General features: G+C 37.0%; 1 protein-coding gene across 2 annotated transcripts in view; it reads left to right on the forward strand.

The window, feature by feature from the left end:
- The window catches only part of LOC146003230 (uncharacterized), a 107,429-nt gene extending 90,542 nt beyond the window's left edge, over positions 1-16,887 (forward strand). For both annotated transcript variants that reach the window (XM_083141402.1, XM_083141403.1), the window contains exon 10: positions 15,501-16,887. In XM_083141402.1, the coding sequence (XP_082997528.1) occupies positions 15,501-16,286 (786 nt within the window). In that variant the 3' untranslated portion in view covers positions 16,287-16,887. The remainder of the gene's footprint in view (positions 1-15,500) is intronic.
- The last annotated feature ends 246 nt before the right edge of the window (positions 16,888-17,133 follow it).

A 17,133-nucleotide genomic window follows, 5' to 3' on the forward strand; every position in this document is an offset into this window, starting at 1 on the left:
ATTTCATGTTCCTGGGTGCCATACAAATTGAATAATGAGCCAAAATGTGAAACTCTGTTCGGAAATGTGGCATGGATATGTTGCAGAGGGGGGGGGGGAGAAGGGGGAGGTTGGTCATCAATACGCATTTTTCAAGCTTGCTCCAGACCTGTGTCAAGAGTTTCCACCCAAACATAAAGAGTATGAAGGTCGAAAAAGCACATTCATTTCGTAATCAGCACAATTATACCATATGCTATCATCAGGCCAGTACGACCTTACTCTGATGATACCATATGGTATTATTGGGGTAGTAAAGGTTAAGCCTCTAAATATTACGTGGAAAATGCATTGAATTATCATTTTTTCTTGTCCATATGGGAGTAGTAAGGGGACTTGTCACGTAGTAAGGCATTTTGTTGGGCAAACTGAAGGAACATGGAAAAAAAAAGGTTCCATTGTTACATACGATTTTTGTTGAATATCGCCACCTGACAAGGTATCTCACTACAACATGCGACAGAAATTGCATGGACTGCAACATCCAACAAAAATTGCATGCATAAACAAGAAGAGCTTTAGACTGCAAATATGCTGCTGGAATTTTATTACTCTTCTGGCTCACTTCACCTTATTTAATGTAGCAGTGCTTATGAAGTTCTTCTTTCATCATCCTGATGTATTACTGGTTTCGCACAAGTTAACATACGTTTACAATGACATTGCACTATTCTTAGATATCAAGAAGAATTCAACCAAACGGGATATATATTGAATACTATCACGAAAAAGTTTAACATAAATCTGTAATGGTGAACGTTATAAAAATTGGCAAGAGCATGCTCCCAACCTCAAATTTACTGTAACACTAGTATTGCATTGAAATTAACGCCACTCTCTGTCCTGTTTGTTTAAACTCATGAGAGATGGTCATTAATCTCTCACAGGGTAAGGTTAATGTCCAATATTATGAAACAAAATACTAATAATAAATACGTAAATATTTTAATATCATATTTACTAGATTCATTCAATCATAAAAGCAAATCACTTTCTTCAAGGATTGAATTTTCTCTGCCAGCCCTGCTAAATTTTCACTTTCCATCTACTATTTATATGAGGGGTGGCCAGAAAGTAATTTCCAATTAGTAGGGACATTGATTTTTCGCAAATGCCAAAACCGTGAAAAATGGTAATTGCTGCGAAGTTATGTTTAGGAATGTGCAGTGATGTCTGGACACATTTTTCGCCCATTCAAAATATCGAAATAATGCGAATTTGGCATAAAATGCGAATTGTTTGCGTTTTTAACGATTTTTTTTAAAGAAATGTCCTAAAAAAATGAAAAATTCCATGAAATCCAACATTCTTCTCTTTTCTAGGCCATGTTTGTGTACATAGAACATGCAAGTTTTCCAACATTTTACTCAAGAGTAAATTGTAGAGTTATACGAACATGGAATAATTCCGACAGACACATTAAGTCATGTATTTCCCACGATTTTTTCAACTTCTATCAAAACCATTTGCATCACAGAGCAAAGTGGCAGGGTTCTAACAGGAGATCGAGTGCATATCTACCGTCATACAGGAGCCACATCTTCGTATTTGTCACACAATATATGTTTTGAATTACCAAGCTAAGTGTGCACCATCGGCATTTGTCGAGCCAGTAATAATGAAGCTCAGTCGATAGGGCGTCTGACTACTATGCGAGAGACCCGGGGTCGATCCCCTGCGGCGGAGAACCGGGATGTTTTCCATCTATTCAAACTGCTCCGGTGACCGCCCAGCATCATATGAAGCTGGGACCTTGAGGAAACTGAGGGATAAAGGTGGCCAGGAGCGTGGTGGTGATCACATCACCCCCACCTTCAGCCGTGATCAAGATAGTGTGGAACCCTAACTCCACACCCCTATACACCTTCATGGAAAAGTGCAGGGGAGCACTTTACTTTTACTTTCTCAAAAATCTGTTCCAACATATCAAACTGTCACGAAAATATGTAGACCATGTGACCTACAATTTAAAAGAATAGTTTAAAAGCACAATGAAGTATTAAGTTTCGGTATGTTTGGCAGATAAATGTTCTAAAACAAAAACGCGAATTTTGGGAAACGTAACACTAACAAGTCAAAAAAGATAATGCCAATTTTTGGCGCTATAATATATCGGTATCTGTCACGTGAGATTGATTGTTTTAATTTTTTGGTGCGTCGCCACTTATGGTCATTATGCACCCTTCAGTATATACGGAAAATTCCATTATCTAAAATCCTTACCTTAAAATTAAAAGAAGGGGTATGGAAAATAACTTTCAAGATATCAAACTCTCACGAAGAGGCGTAAGTTATGTGACTTACAATTTGAAACAGTAGTTTAAAAACACCATGAAGGTAGAAGGTATATTTGCCAGAAAATGCGCTAAAATGAAAATGTGAATTTTGGGAAAAATAACACCGTATAGTAAAAAATAAAAAATAAGAAAATTCACCAATTTAAAAAAAATAACAAAATATTAAGGTCCCTACCAATTAGGCATAAATAAAACAATAATATCAGTAGTAATTTATTGCATTAGTAACAGTGAGTCCTAACTTACTTTTCGGCATAATCACCACCATTGTTCTCGCATTTGTCGTAGCATGGCACTAAATTTTGTATGCCCATGGTATATGTGTCTGACAAACAAAAACTGAAACTATCTCTACCACAGTGTAGCTGTCAAATCCTTGCCCTGCCAGAAACCTATTCAGTTAAACCAGGAGATGAAAGTCTGTACATTAAAGGGCAGGACTGTGCAGGGAGTGGTCCAAGATCTCTCACCTGAAGTGATGCAAAGGGCCTGTGTTGTGCTGTATGGGGTTGTGCACATTCAATTGGCCTTCCGTGAATTGTCTGCACCATCGTCTGACCATACTATCATTCACGACATCCGGTCTGCACACCTCACACGATTGCTGGTGGCTCTGTGCCAAATTCTGAGTGTGCAGTGTAGGCTACATCGCAGTCTGTGGGAGACTGTATGATAGCTGCAACCTTTAACCTAGAACTGTCCTAAAACATCTGCATTACAACTATACCAGATTACAGCTACATGCCACTTCTTCCTGTCTGCATGTTTGTGTGTCGCTCTCCGACCACTATTGTTGCGTATAGGCACCATTGGAGTTTTTTTTCAGGATGCCCCTCGTATATGAACTTTCAGAAGCTTTTATTATTAGAGTGTTCCTGTTTTAATGTGTGGTTAGCTAAATCAGGTACCTATACAATGCAATTCTATAAATTGCTTGCGTTAAATTTCTAATACCTACGTACCCTTTTCGTCAGCATTAAAGGTATAACTGCATGTTGTCAATTTCACAGTACTTCACTTGGATATACTGTACTGAAGCAGAAATCCCATTGATAAAGTAAGGAAATATGACACTTTATTTTGTTCGATTCAATTGTTTCACTTATATGAAAGAGTTAAGTTGTTTGCTTTACAGAGAAGAGAGAAGTAGCTTTATGCATTGAAAAATGAGTCCGCACTCATGGTTCTTGCAAGCAGAGGGTTCCAAACCTCAGTGGAAATATCAACATATAATACCGAGAATGGATAAGGAGACTGATAAATTACAAATTGTATTTCTTAATCATTCACTCTTATCTCATTTAGTCATAACTTTAAAAATAATCAAGTATTTTATTTTAAAGTTACTGCGTATGACAAAATTCCGTAATCAATCCTTCCCTAGCTTGTGAATTGTAATAATTTTCCAAATTCACTATTTTGCAGTTTGAATTCAAATCATAGAGAATAGAGGAATTAAGTCAATTTCATAGAAGATGATATTGGTGTTTAACAAATCCATGCCTGGATCTGTATGAGTTTATTATTTCAATTTACGAAAACATCGATTTAGTTTAGTTTGTAATTGTCAGGGAAAAATGTAAATTTTGTCCTGGAAAACCTGGAAAAGTCAGGGAATTTCATTTTTGCTTGTTTGTAGCCACCCTGATCATGTTGGAACTGTGTGTCTGCTGGTGGGAGCAGTGTTGTGTCTACCTTGTAGGTGCATGAGTGTTGGTAGTGAATGTTATCAAATGGTGCCGAAAATCAACCGGTATTGGGAGGGTTATGTAATGGCCCTTTTCCATGCTAAGTTTTCATACGTATGCATTGTGAAACAGTGTCGGGAGAATGGGTTAACACTTGGGGTGACTACTGCGAAAGCTTTTGTGGCCCTTTACATGCAACATGCTCTCCTTGCAAAACATTCACCCACGAAAACCACCTGGAGAAGGGCTGCAAGCAAAGTGTCACCCGTAGTGCTAAGGGGGATCCATCGATTGGCGTGCCAAGAAAATTCCCCGACTCAACGTGATATGGCCCACAGATTTCACCTTGCACCGTCAACTGTGAACAAAACAATTCGCAAGCGCCTCAGGTTGAAGTGTGTGCGGAAGGCCCGTGTACACCACCTTCTACCACGTCACATTGCCGAACGTAAGACGAACTGCAGGAAACTGTATGAAAAGTACCTGGCGGGTTCCAAATGGAAGAAAGTTCTCACAATGGATGAATCATATGTCCATCTCACTGCTGGTGGTCACATTCGGGCGATCACATACCGTGACATGGATGGCAATAGGCGCAGCAACTTTGTTCGTCAGTGCAGGGAAAGATTCCCTCGTGGCTTTATGGTTGTGACGGGATTCAGATATGAGGGTACGTTGATGATACGCAAGGTGGACAAACACGTGAAGGTGAATGCCAGATACTTCCAAGACTCCATTCTGACACCTATCTATCGGAGAGACATCCCACAATTGTATGGAATGGACGCGAACCAGGTGATCCATATGGACAAGGCTTCGAGTCATACCACCAGAACATCACTACGTTTTTTATCAGGAAATGGCAGAGGAATTAGGAATTTGTGTCATTCCGTTTGAAGACATTCCTGTGAAAAGCCCAGATGCCAGTCCAATGGATTTTTGCACATTTGAACTGCTGAAACGACGTCTTCAACATCGCCGCCCGCACACCCTGGATGGTCTATGGAAAGCTTGCAGGGAGGAGTGCAACAGAATTCCCATGCCTGTCCTGCGCCGGAGCTTGCTGCAATGGAAACTGCGATGCCGGGCAATAGTCCACAATGCTGGGGGTCCAATAGAACATAATCGGTGGTGGCAGCACGGTATCTCTTAAGGTGAGTACCCGTCGAAAATGGTCGGATATAAAGTGAACAACCTTCTGTATTACCCAGGTTAGAATATTTTAGTCCTCAGACATGTGTTTATTTTAGTTATTAGTTATGGCAAGGGGCTGGGCCCCGTATAATGTGACTGCAAAATAGCCTAAGTGCTGACGCATCCACAATTTTCAATTCAGTTCAAACGCTGTTGTGGAAGTACCTAAGTATGCATTGCCAATGCTATGACACTTTTCAAATGTTCAAGCATGAAACTCCTACAAGTAAATCAATGTAGAAATGTAACTATTCATTGTTTGCCAGCAGTGTCACTACCTGTCCATACATGTTACCTATTTGTCATTTCTATGGACGATGATATGCACTAACGCTAGACATATCTCGATATGCTGGCCATAGGCGTAGTTTTGCCCATCCACTTGGGTGGGCTAGCTGGTGCTAACTTTATTCATGTTTTTATCCATTACAAAAATCATCACAGGCATTCTCCTTGGGAAACAGGTGATTCCCACATCATCTTATTTATTCAAAAGGAATGGGATTGTTAAAAGGAATAAATACGCTATTATAGATGGATGCAAATTTATTAAAGAACACGTTTCTTCTTTAGAATAAAGAAGGTATGTTTTTAATATGTGATAATACTATCTAATGGGTAATATTGTGTTCATGGTACTGAGTAAATGTGCATGTAAAAGCACAATCTACATAATAGGTATGGAATAGTAAAAATTTAAATTTCCTTAATTTCTATATGACGAAACCTCGCATTTTCCTAATTTTACTACAACTGTGAACCATTTGCGACTAGATTCGTGAAGAAAACTTTAAGATGAACTTGGAGAGGAGAGAGGGCATGCACTTAATTGGTTTGCTATCTTAATAATCTTATAAATGATTGCAAAGAGCTCCCCAGAATACTCTTTAGTTGTTATTAGTTTCCATTAAATTAAACCACACATGCAAATCTTCTTTTTTACCATTATACAATGCATGCTTGGATGTTATGTACTTAATTAAGATCACCCACAAGATTTTTCTCAGTGGGGAGGGCAGCATTACTTAAAGTGGAGGAAAGGTGGGGCAATGATTTTCTCCAGTTTAGAGAATTCTCATATAGCATCCCTACCACTAGGATAATATGCATAGGCTGCTGTCTTTCACCGCACCCCTCATCCATATTTTATGAAGTCTTTCCAGATATCTCCATCCCTCTGCAGGCACCCTTGTGCTTAATATCTACTCGAACTGAAACCAATGCCTGTCTAAGTTTCGTTAATTCAGATTATAGACCATACCACCTATTAACAAATCAGAAACCAAATAAGAATAAACAGCAATATATAAGTTTTGCCAACATTTAATGAGCAGCTACGTATCAAAAGAAAAGTGCTTAACAAAAGCATGTGTATTTTTATATGTAGATACATATGTGACTCTGAAATTAAGTGCACTAAACTGGAACACCATAAGTATTATGACGCTTTCGGATGTTAAGAAATGTCTATTGAATAAATGAATTAAGGAAACTAAGAATTATGGACTATTACAAAATTGAGAACCTTGCAACTTACTGAATTATCGTGAAAGGTGCGCTAGTCTTGGTCTCTATGTAGGCTTAAGGATAAATTCATTTTTTTATTAAAATAATAGTAGTGTAATTGATGATACTACTGGCACGAGAAAGTATCACCCCCACTCACGACCTATACGCCTTCATGGCGTGGTGCTATGCACAGGGGAACACTTTACCTTTTTACCTTTTACGAGAAAGTATGAGCCCCCCTCTGGCAGATTTGCCTACACTTAAAACTAGCTCAACATGCCCATATGAGCTTTTTGATCAAGTGTGGAACCCTGTCTAATCCAAGATTTTTGTGAAAATGCCCTCGGGAATTTCCTGAGAAAGTATGACCCCCCTCAGATTGATTTGTCTACACTTACAAAAGGCACTTCTGTGAGATTGTTGTCCATAAACCTGTCAAAAATATGCCCCTCTTGATATTTTTTTGCCCACACCTAAAACTACGCCAAACGTATTAACACACACACACACACACCCCCCCACCCCCCCCACCCCCCCCCCCCACACACACACACACACACACACACACACACACACACACACACACACACACACACACACCCACACACACCACACACACACACACACACACACACACACACACACACACACACACACACACACTGATCTTGACCTTGACCATTTTTTCGATTATTTTAACCTTGACCTTGGGATGACCTTGACCACACCCACCCACATACACACCCACACCCACTCACATACACACCCACACACACCCACACATATTTACTTCCGGTCCACTTGTGGCCTATTTCTGGTTTATTTATATTGCATCATGTTTTGCAACAAATTATTACCCAATATTATGCATTAGACATGTGTTGTTTTCTGATTGGTTGGTTATGACATAATGTGATGATGTGTTATATTCTGATTGGCTTATTGTTTCAGAGGTTTTCAATGCGGTCCGTGCTTAGGGTATATAAAGAGATTTTGCATTGCATATTAGCCAGTATTGTGAGCGTTGTTAAAGAGTGAGGGTGTGTTGTTGCAGTGCTGCTCATATTTTTTAAACACAAAAATATTGCAGATTTGTATAAATTGAATTACAAATCTATTTGATTTAATATATAGAATTTTTAACAACCTGTCATAGGTTTATTAAGTATAAAGTTTTGATGTGGACCCCAAGAAATTTTATATAAATACCAAAGCCAAAAATATTCTCTCACTCTCTCTCACTCTCACTCTCACTCTCTCTCTCTCTCTCTCTCTCTCTCTCTCTCTCTCTCTCTCTCTCTCTCTCTCTCTCTCTCTCTCTCTCTCACACACACACACACACACACACACACACACGCACACACACACACACACACACACACACACACACACACAGAGATATATATATTAAGTATACAAATCACACTGCTGAACCCAACTGATATTTTTTATTAAGCATAGAATTTTGATTTGAACCCCAAGAAATTTTATATAATAAACAACAACAAAAAATGTCAAATCAAAAACATTGTAATCAATGCAAAAAGAATATATCTAGCCCCAATTGGGCTAAGCATCAAAGGAATTGTAATCCAGACAAATGCAGAACTCCCACAAAAATATGCCCTAAATGCCATAGAAAATATAATCTGGAATATTTCACATATAAACATAAAGGTACTTGTTCTGCACAGTCATCAACATTGCCCCCACAACCATCTACATCTGGTCTGAAAAGGAAGCATGAAACACCTGTTAATGCTGGACCAGCAAAGCAGCCACGCTATGAACCCATCCATAGCAGTTTTAACGGCCAATTAAGAGATCACCGTTTTGTATCAGAGCCAAGATGTGACATTAAGAATTTTTTGAACAGTATAAAACCAGATGTGCAGGCAATTCTAAATGCACAAAATGGCTCTTATAAGCTGTCCCTCAAATTGTTTACACAATATAAGAAGCCAAATGGCACAAAATTTACACAGCCCCACATAACAGAAACTGTACCGGTATATTCAAATGCAAATTCAGACAAAATAATAAGCAGTTTGATAGATCAATTGAATATTAAACACTCTGAATTTGCAGAAAAAGAGTCTGGATGGAGCCTATGCGGATCTCCACACAAGTTATATGTTAATATTTCTGAATTCAGCCCATTACAAGGATCTACATATTTGCCATTAACTAACTAACTAACTAACTAACTAACTCTCTAGCCTTCTTAAACCCGAAGGTTCATGGCTGCAGCAACACAGGCCTTCCATCTGTTCCTATCTTGAGCAAGTTCTATATACTCTTTTCCATCCCTACCGATTTCCTTTAGGTCCATCTCAACGTTGTCCCTCCATCTTCGTCTTGGCTTTCCTACAGGTCTCTTACCATCTGGTTTCCCAACAAGAATCCTGTAAACTCCTCTTTCCTCTCCCATTCGTGCCACATGTCCTGCCCACCTAAGTCTTCTTGATTTAATTATTCTAATAATATCTGGACATGAGTACAAATTATGTAGTTCTAAATTATGTAACCTTCTCCACTCACCTGTCTCCTCATCCCTTTTAGGTCCAAAGATTTTCCTAAGGATTTTATTTTCAAATACTCTCAGTTTATGTTCCTCTTTCAATGTAAGGGACCAAGTTTCACACCCATATAATACTACAGGCAAAATTACTGTTTTGTATATTTTAACTTTTAGTTTCTTAGATATTAAACGAGAAGACAAAAGTTTATGAAGAGAGAAGTAACATGCATTTCCTGAATTAAGCCTACTTTTTATTTCCTCTTTAATATAATTTTCATTTGTTAATATTACTCCTAAGTATTTGAATTTGGAAACTGGTTCAAACGAGTTGTTATCAATAATTAGATTTTGATTATTACCTAACACTTGGTTTCGGCCTGTAAGCATATATTTAGTTTTCTCTTTGTTAACTTCCAAACCTATCTCTTTAGCAGTTTTGAAAAATATTTTAGCATTATTCTTAATTGTATTCACATCATCCCCCAGTAAGTCTACATCATCTGCATATGCTAACAACTGAGTCACACCATTTAATTTTAGTCCTTCTTTAGTTTCTTTTACCTTCCTTACAGCATATTCTAAGGCAAAATTAAAGAGCAATGGAGATAATGCATCTCCTTGTTTTAACCCATCATGAATTGTAAATTTGTCAGACATATTATTACCCACACGAATTTTACTTTCTGTTTCACTGGTGCATATTTTTATCATACTAACAAGCTTTTTAGGTATTCCAAACTCTACTAATATATTATATAATTTATCTCTTTTGACCGAATCATATGCTTTTTTGAAATCAATGAATAGCTGATGGACATTTTGATTATATTCCCACTTTTTTTCAAGTGTCTGTCTGATGTGAAAAATTTGATCTGTAGTTGATCTGTTACGTTTAAATCCACATTGATAATCACCTATAATTTCATTAGCATATGGGGTTAGTCTTGTTAAAATAATGTTAGACAATATTTTGTATGTTGTTGAGAGTAGAGAAATTCCACGGTAATTATTGCAGTTCATTTTATCACCTTTTTTAAACACAGGAACAATTATGGATTCTTTCCACTGTTGAGGGATTTCTTCTTTATTCCATATTAAACAAATTAATTTATGAATTTGACATATTAATGAATTTCCACCATATTTAATTAACTCAGCTGGTATTAAATCAATGCCAGGTGCTTTGTTATTCTTTAGCCTTTTAATAGCATCTTTAACTTCCGTCAAGTTAGGTTCTGGAACTAAAGGTTCTGCTGTGTGGACTTCATTTACTTCTGATTTATCTCCTACATGGACATTTAAAGGTCATTAAAGTAGTTCTTCCATCTATTTAGAATATCGCATGGGTCAGCTAGAAAATCACCGTCTTTATCTTTTATCAAGTTTACTTTAGGTTGCCACCCCTTTCTAAATTCATTTACACCTTTATATAAATCTCTGATATTTTTATTTTTGCTGTTTGTTTCAATTTCGTCAATTTTGCTTTTCAAGTAATCTCTTTTTTTACTTCTAAACGTGCGGTTAACTTCTCGCTTTATTCTATTATAATTGCTTAGATTTGTATCATCCGAGTTATTTAACCATCTAAGTCTAGCCTGATTTCTTATTTCTATTAGATTATGACATTCATTATCAAACCACGGCTTACTTTTTCTTGGTTTATGGTATCCTATACTTTCTTTAGCTGCTGATTCTATTGCATTACCTGCCAATATTAAAAACAAACAAGCCGTGGTTAATATAAAAAATAATGATGAGAAATGCTTTTTGTGATGTATTTTAGCTGCTTTGTATCCAGTTTCAAAGAATCCTCAGCGAATAACTTTTTATAAACAACATGAAAATGATTTTGATGAGGCAATGGAGGGTTTAGAATATCCAATGTCTGTTCAGAATATTGATAAATTTGAAAAAAAGGCCAGGAATATCAATGGTAAACAATTATCTATTAATGTATTTACTTGTTCTACTGGCCGTGGCAATTGCTTGATAGCACCTCTCAGAATCAGTGCATTTGATGATGATTCTGCTGTTCCGATTGATCTGCTCTTAATTGAAAAGGATGGCACATATCATTACACTTTGATACATAATCTTGAAGCTTTAGTCAGAACACAACTAGACAAAACTCATAGAATATTCAAGTTGTGCAGAAGATGTTTGTCTGTATTTCAGATGCTCAATTAACTTGTTTTTAGCAATTTCTGCATTCTCTTCCCGAACCCCATTCACCATTTTTTGACCATCAAATACAGACAAACATCTTCTGCACAACTTGAATATTCTATGAGTTTTGTCTAGTTGTGTTCTGACTAAAGCTTCAAGATTATGTATCAAAGTGTAATGATATGTGCCATCCTTTTCAATTAAGAGCAGATCAATCGGAACAGCAGAATCATCATCAAATGCACTGATTCTGAGAGGTGCTATCAAGCAATTGCCACGGCCAGTAGAACAAGTAAATACATTAATAGATAATTGTTTACCATTGATATTCCTGGCCTTTTTTTCAAATTTATCAATATTCTGAACAGACATTGGATATTCTAAACCCTCCATTGCCTCATCAAAATCATTTTCATGTTGTTTATAAAAAGTTATTCGCTGAGGATTCTTTGAAACTGGATACAAAGCAGCTAAAATACACCACAAAAAGCATTTCTCATCATTATTTTTTATATTAACCACGGCTTGTTTGTTTTTAATATTGGCAGGTAATGGCAAATATGTAGATCCTTGTAATGGGCTGAATTCAGAAATATTAACATATAACTTGTGTGGAGATCCGCATAGGCTCCATCCAGACTCTTTTTCTGCAAATTCAGAGTGTTTAATATTCAATTGATCTATCAAACTGCTTATTATTTTGTCTGAATTTGCATTTGAATATACCGGTACAGTTTCTGTTATGTGGGGCTGTGTAAATTTTGTGCCATTTGGCTTCTTATATTGTGTAAACAATTTGAGGGACAGCTTATAAGAGCCATTTTGTGCATTTAGAATTGCCTGCACATCTGGTTTTATACTGTTCAAAAAATTCTTAATGTCACATCTTGGCTCTGATACAAAACGGTGATCTCTTAATTGGCCGTTAAAACTGCTATGGATGGGTTCATAGCGTGGCTGCTTTGCTGGTCCAGCATTAACAGGTGTTTCATGCTTCCTTTTCAGACCAGATGTAGATGGTTGTGGGGGCAATGTTGATGACTGTGCAGAACAAGTACCTTTATGTTTATATGTGAAATATTCCAGATTATATTTTCTATGGCATTTAGGGCATATTTTTGTGGGAGTTCTGCATTTGTCTGGATTACAATTCCTTTGATGCTTAGCCCAATTGGGGCTAGATATATTCTTTTTGCATTGATTACAATGTTTTTGATTTGACATTTTTTGTTGTTGTTTATTATATAAAATTTCTTGGGGTTCAAATCAAAATTCTATGCTTAATAAAAAATATCAGTTGGGTTCAGCAGTGTGATTTGTATACTTAATATATATGTGTGTGTGTGTGTGTGTGTGTGTGTGTGTGGGTGTGTGTGTGTGAGTGAGTGAGTGAGTGAGTGAGTGAGTGAGTGAGAGAGAGAGAGAGAGAGAGAGAGAGAGAGAGAGAGAGAGAGAGAATATTTTTGGCTTTGGTATTTATATAAAATTTCTTGGGGTCCAAATCAAAACTTTATACTTAATAAACCTATGACAGGTTGTTAAAAATTCTATATATTAAATCAAATAGATTTGTAATTCAATTTATACAAATCTGCAATATTTTTGTGTTTAAAAAATATGAGCAGCACTGCAACAACACACCCTCACTCTTTAACAACGCTCACAATACTGGCTGATATGCAATGCAAAATCTCTTTATATACCCTAAGCACGGACCGCATTGAAAACATCTGAAACAATAAGCCAATCAGAATATAACACATCATCACATTATGTCATAACCAACCAATCAGAAAACAACACATGTCTAATGCATAATATTGGGTAATAATTTGTTGCAAAACATGATGCAATATAAATAAACCAGAAATAGGCCACAAGTGGACCGGAAGTAAATATGTGTGGGTGTGTATGTGGGTGGGTGTGGGTGTGTATGTGGGTGGGTGTGGTCAAGGCCAAGGTCAAGGTCAAAATAATCGAAAAAATGGTCAAGGTCAAGATCATCTCAAGATCAAGGTCAGTGTGGGTGTGGGTGGGTGGGTGTGTGTGTGTTAATACGTTTGGCGTAGTTTTAGGTGTGGGCAAAAAAAATATCAAGAGGGGCATATTTTTGACAGGTTTATGGACAACAATCTCACAGAAGTGCCTTTTGTAAGTGTAGACAAATCAATCTGAGGGGGTCATACTTTCTCAGGAAATTCCCGAGGGCATTTTCACAAAAATCTTGGATTAGACAGGGTTCCACACTTGAGCAAAAAGCTCATATGGGCATGTTGAGCTAGTTTTAAGTGTAGGCAAATCTGCCAGAGGGGGGCTCATACTTTCTCGTGCCAGTAGTATCATCAATTACACTACTAATAATTACCATTTGTTCCTGAAAACAAGGTCTGAATGAAACAAAATATATAAAAAAGAACATGCACTAATAAATGACGGATGTAGGAAGTTGCTATCTATAGGCGAAATATTATTTAATTATCCTGAAAACTAGGCTTTTAAATTAGGATCGTCGACCAAATAACTTTTATATAACCCTGCTAAGGGACTTCAAAAGAAAACCGATTATGACATTCGAAGTAGGTTTTATATGTTCACTTTGCCTATGCATTCCTGAAATTTATTTCAGAAATTCAATAGTCTACGCTTGTTTGCTCGATGCCTGACTTTTACTATCAATAAACTCTCTATGAAAAGGAATGATCTGTCATCTGTGCTTTAATTTCACAAACAGTATGAGCACAACCAACATCAAAGAATGATTTTTCGATAATTTCCAATCTCCAAAAGATGATTACGATTTCTTGCAATTATTCAACCAGTATAAGCACGTGCCCTTTCACTATAATCTTTGTGTGGGTTACTTGAAACAACAAATAAGCTTCTTCTTACCTCCAGAAAAATAAATCTATCCTGAGATTCCTAGAGCAGATCCCTAAAAGTGATGCACAAGATTCTCCTGTCACCAGGAGAGTTGAACATAACTTTCAACTGCACCGCCTTCATGCAATGAAAAATCCAAATAAACCTGGCACATCTGCATACATATTGGTGACACGGTGCAACACACACAAAAGACTTGGAAAAAGAGTGATTTCGCCAATGAACTGTAGTGATCACCACTTAATAAAACAATTATGTACATGTACAATTGAATCACTTCTACAGAATCGTGACACATTCACGCGACATTTAGGTGTACATCATTAAATGTCCCCCACACAATACAAATCCACAGAAACTCAATTCACTTCTTTAAACTGACGTCTTTCCCCTATCAAAACTGCTATTCTGTTCATGTCTCTAGAATGACGGCTTTTCTTTTTCCATGTTCGAAAAAAACACAATGGTAGGAACTCATTGTGGAAAGGCTACATTTACAACGCCACTTGAATGTAACAATGTTTGCCTAGCGCTCCAAGGTGGAAGATCAAAAGAAATAATGGTGATATATTTTCTTTAAAATCTTGTTTTCGGAGCATATGGTCCCCGTAAAAAGACACATGCACTTCAACTTTCATTGTATTCTTTCCTTATTTGTGACTGCCACACCACATAAGTAACACATGAAAGTTTCATGAGAATTATTTAATTTCTGTGTGCAGTTTCTCCATCCTTAATTATTTTATGCATGCGTTTGAGGGGGCTAGTGGCTGATTCTGGGGGTAAGCCCCCCCCTAGCCCATACCTAACTATGCCTAGGATGCTGGCTTCTCCAACCCTAGATCTCCTATCTCCAATTGTTCAGTTGTGTACCATCTATTTCCTGTTTCCTTTTTGCACTCTTTTACTGAATCACCCTGTCCATATGACAGAGCATTTGTATTAATGAAAAATTGTGGAATGGCCAGATTTGAACATCCAATCTTCATTTCAAGTCAGTGCTGTACCAACAAAGGTATCGAGCCAATTCTGACTTCACCACAACCTCCACTGCTTAGATATCAGTTTACGTTTTTCTCCATTCCAAGTCATATGTTGACATATGAAAACAATTGCCACCTACATACAATTAGAGCAAATAATTAAACTGAAATGTAAAGTAATAAATATTTATTTCTTATTTCTTCTTATTATTATTGCTTTTAGGATGAAATCCCCACCTCTTGCAAGAAAGGTGGCATTGTAGAAGAGGAAGATGAGCAAAGGGTTGATAGTAGCAGTCGAAGTATTTTCCGTGATGCTGCTGTGGACGAGGCAAAAAATGACAACACTGCAAAAACCAATGCAGAAAATGATGATAGGGAGGAAGATGCACTAAATCTAGATTTATCAGGTAGCGTAGTGAACAATTCCGAAGAGTCAGAGGACGATTCGTCAGACACTTCAAGTGGGGAAGTTACAAGAGATCACTTCGCAGCTATTTACCGAGAATATCGAACCAAGCCAGTCACGTCTGCAAGTAAGACAACCGAGGATGGTAGTGAAAACAGAAAGAAAAAGGAGAGATTATTGGCAGCAATGAAAGCTATCGACCATGGACAAGAGATTGAAGATGATTTGAGGGTGGAGCGAAGGGAGGTTCAACGTGGAATACTGAAGAAAGAAAACCATATCTCACAAGATGCAGGGGTGGTATATCCACCATTATTGTTTGTAGACAAATCTGTGAGGAAAATCAGAAGGAGAGCTTCTGCAGGTGATAATTTCCCGGCAGATGCATCGCAAGAGGTATGCTATGGCGACAACAAGGAGGAGTGTGTTGTTCAAAAGAAAGCCGACCTTATGAGAGAACTTTTTGGAAAAACTGGCACTACTATAAATACACAGGCACTTAGGCCCCCGGTGTCATTTTCAATACCAAAAGGTGAAAGTAAAGATGTTAAAAATCAAGGCAGAGAAGTTTCGTGGGGATCGAAAATTCTGCAGTCATAGAAAATTAACATTGTAATATGTTCATCTCTTATTTCCTTAAGAAATCTTTGAATTTAGCTAGCATTCAGAGATGGTAAGTATTTAAAATCTTGGTATTAACATTAACAATCGTTTCGTCCAAAATAATATCACTATTTATCTGAAAAGGATATCTTGATGAGGAAGACAACCTTTGAATCAGCTCGCTAGTCTTTTTTTATTAGGAGAATAAATATGCTTGCAATATTTTTAGCCAAAAAAATCCTAGACAAGTACAATATACTTTTATGAGATTGAGTAATAAAATCAGACTGGAATAATTGTGATAAGAAGGTTTGAAATATTAATGCAGTTGTTATTTATACAGTTTTTAATGCCATGTATTTTGTCATGTTCATGAATATCATAGAGACTACAGAAATTTACCTTTTGCAGTATTAGACACTTTTTATTTTTTTTATTTATGGATACGTGTGTGTAATGATAGTCACAAAGCATTAAGTTTCATGTTGAATCTATTATCTTGTTGGGCACTTGAAGATTTTATAGTTATTTACATTTGTTGAAATGAGAATGTGCATGAGAGTTTTTCTCTTAACAATAAATTTAATTACAAATTGTAGTTCTGGTGTGTTATTTCATAAAAAATGTTTGTCCTGTGGTATTAGGCTCAGTCAATAAATAACGAGGCAGAGGATATTATACCAAAACTATGGTAGTTAGAAATGGGTCAACAGGCCCGAAATGGAGGTGCAGGTGTGATGAAACTAATTTCTGCACTTTTTCCTGTTAGATGGCGTTATGTGTCTGGCAAGGTATGTGCAATGGCTGCTAACCGGTGTGGTGAATCGGGACTCATTTATCCCGT

The sequence above is a fragment of the Lepisma saccharinum genome, chromosome 20, assembly GCF_977018435.1.
Source record: "Lepisma saccharinum chromosome 20, izLepSacc3.1, whole genome shotgun sequence".
NCBI classification, from domain to species: domain Eukaryota; kingdom Metazoa; phylum Arthropoda; class Insecta; order Zygentoma; family Lepismatidae; genus Lepisma; species Lepisma saccharinum.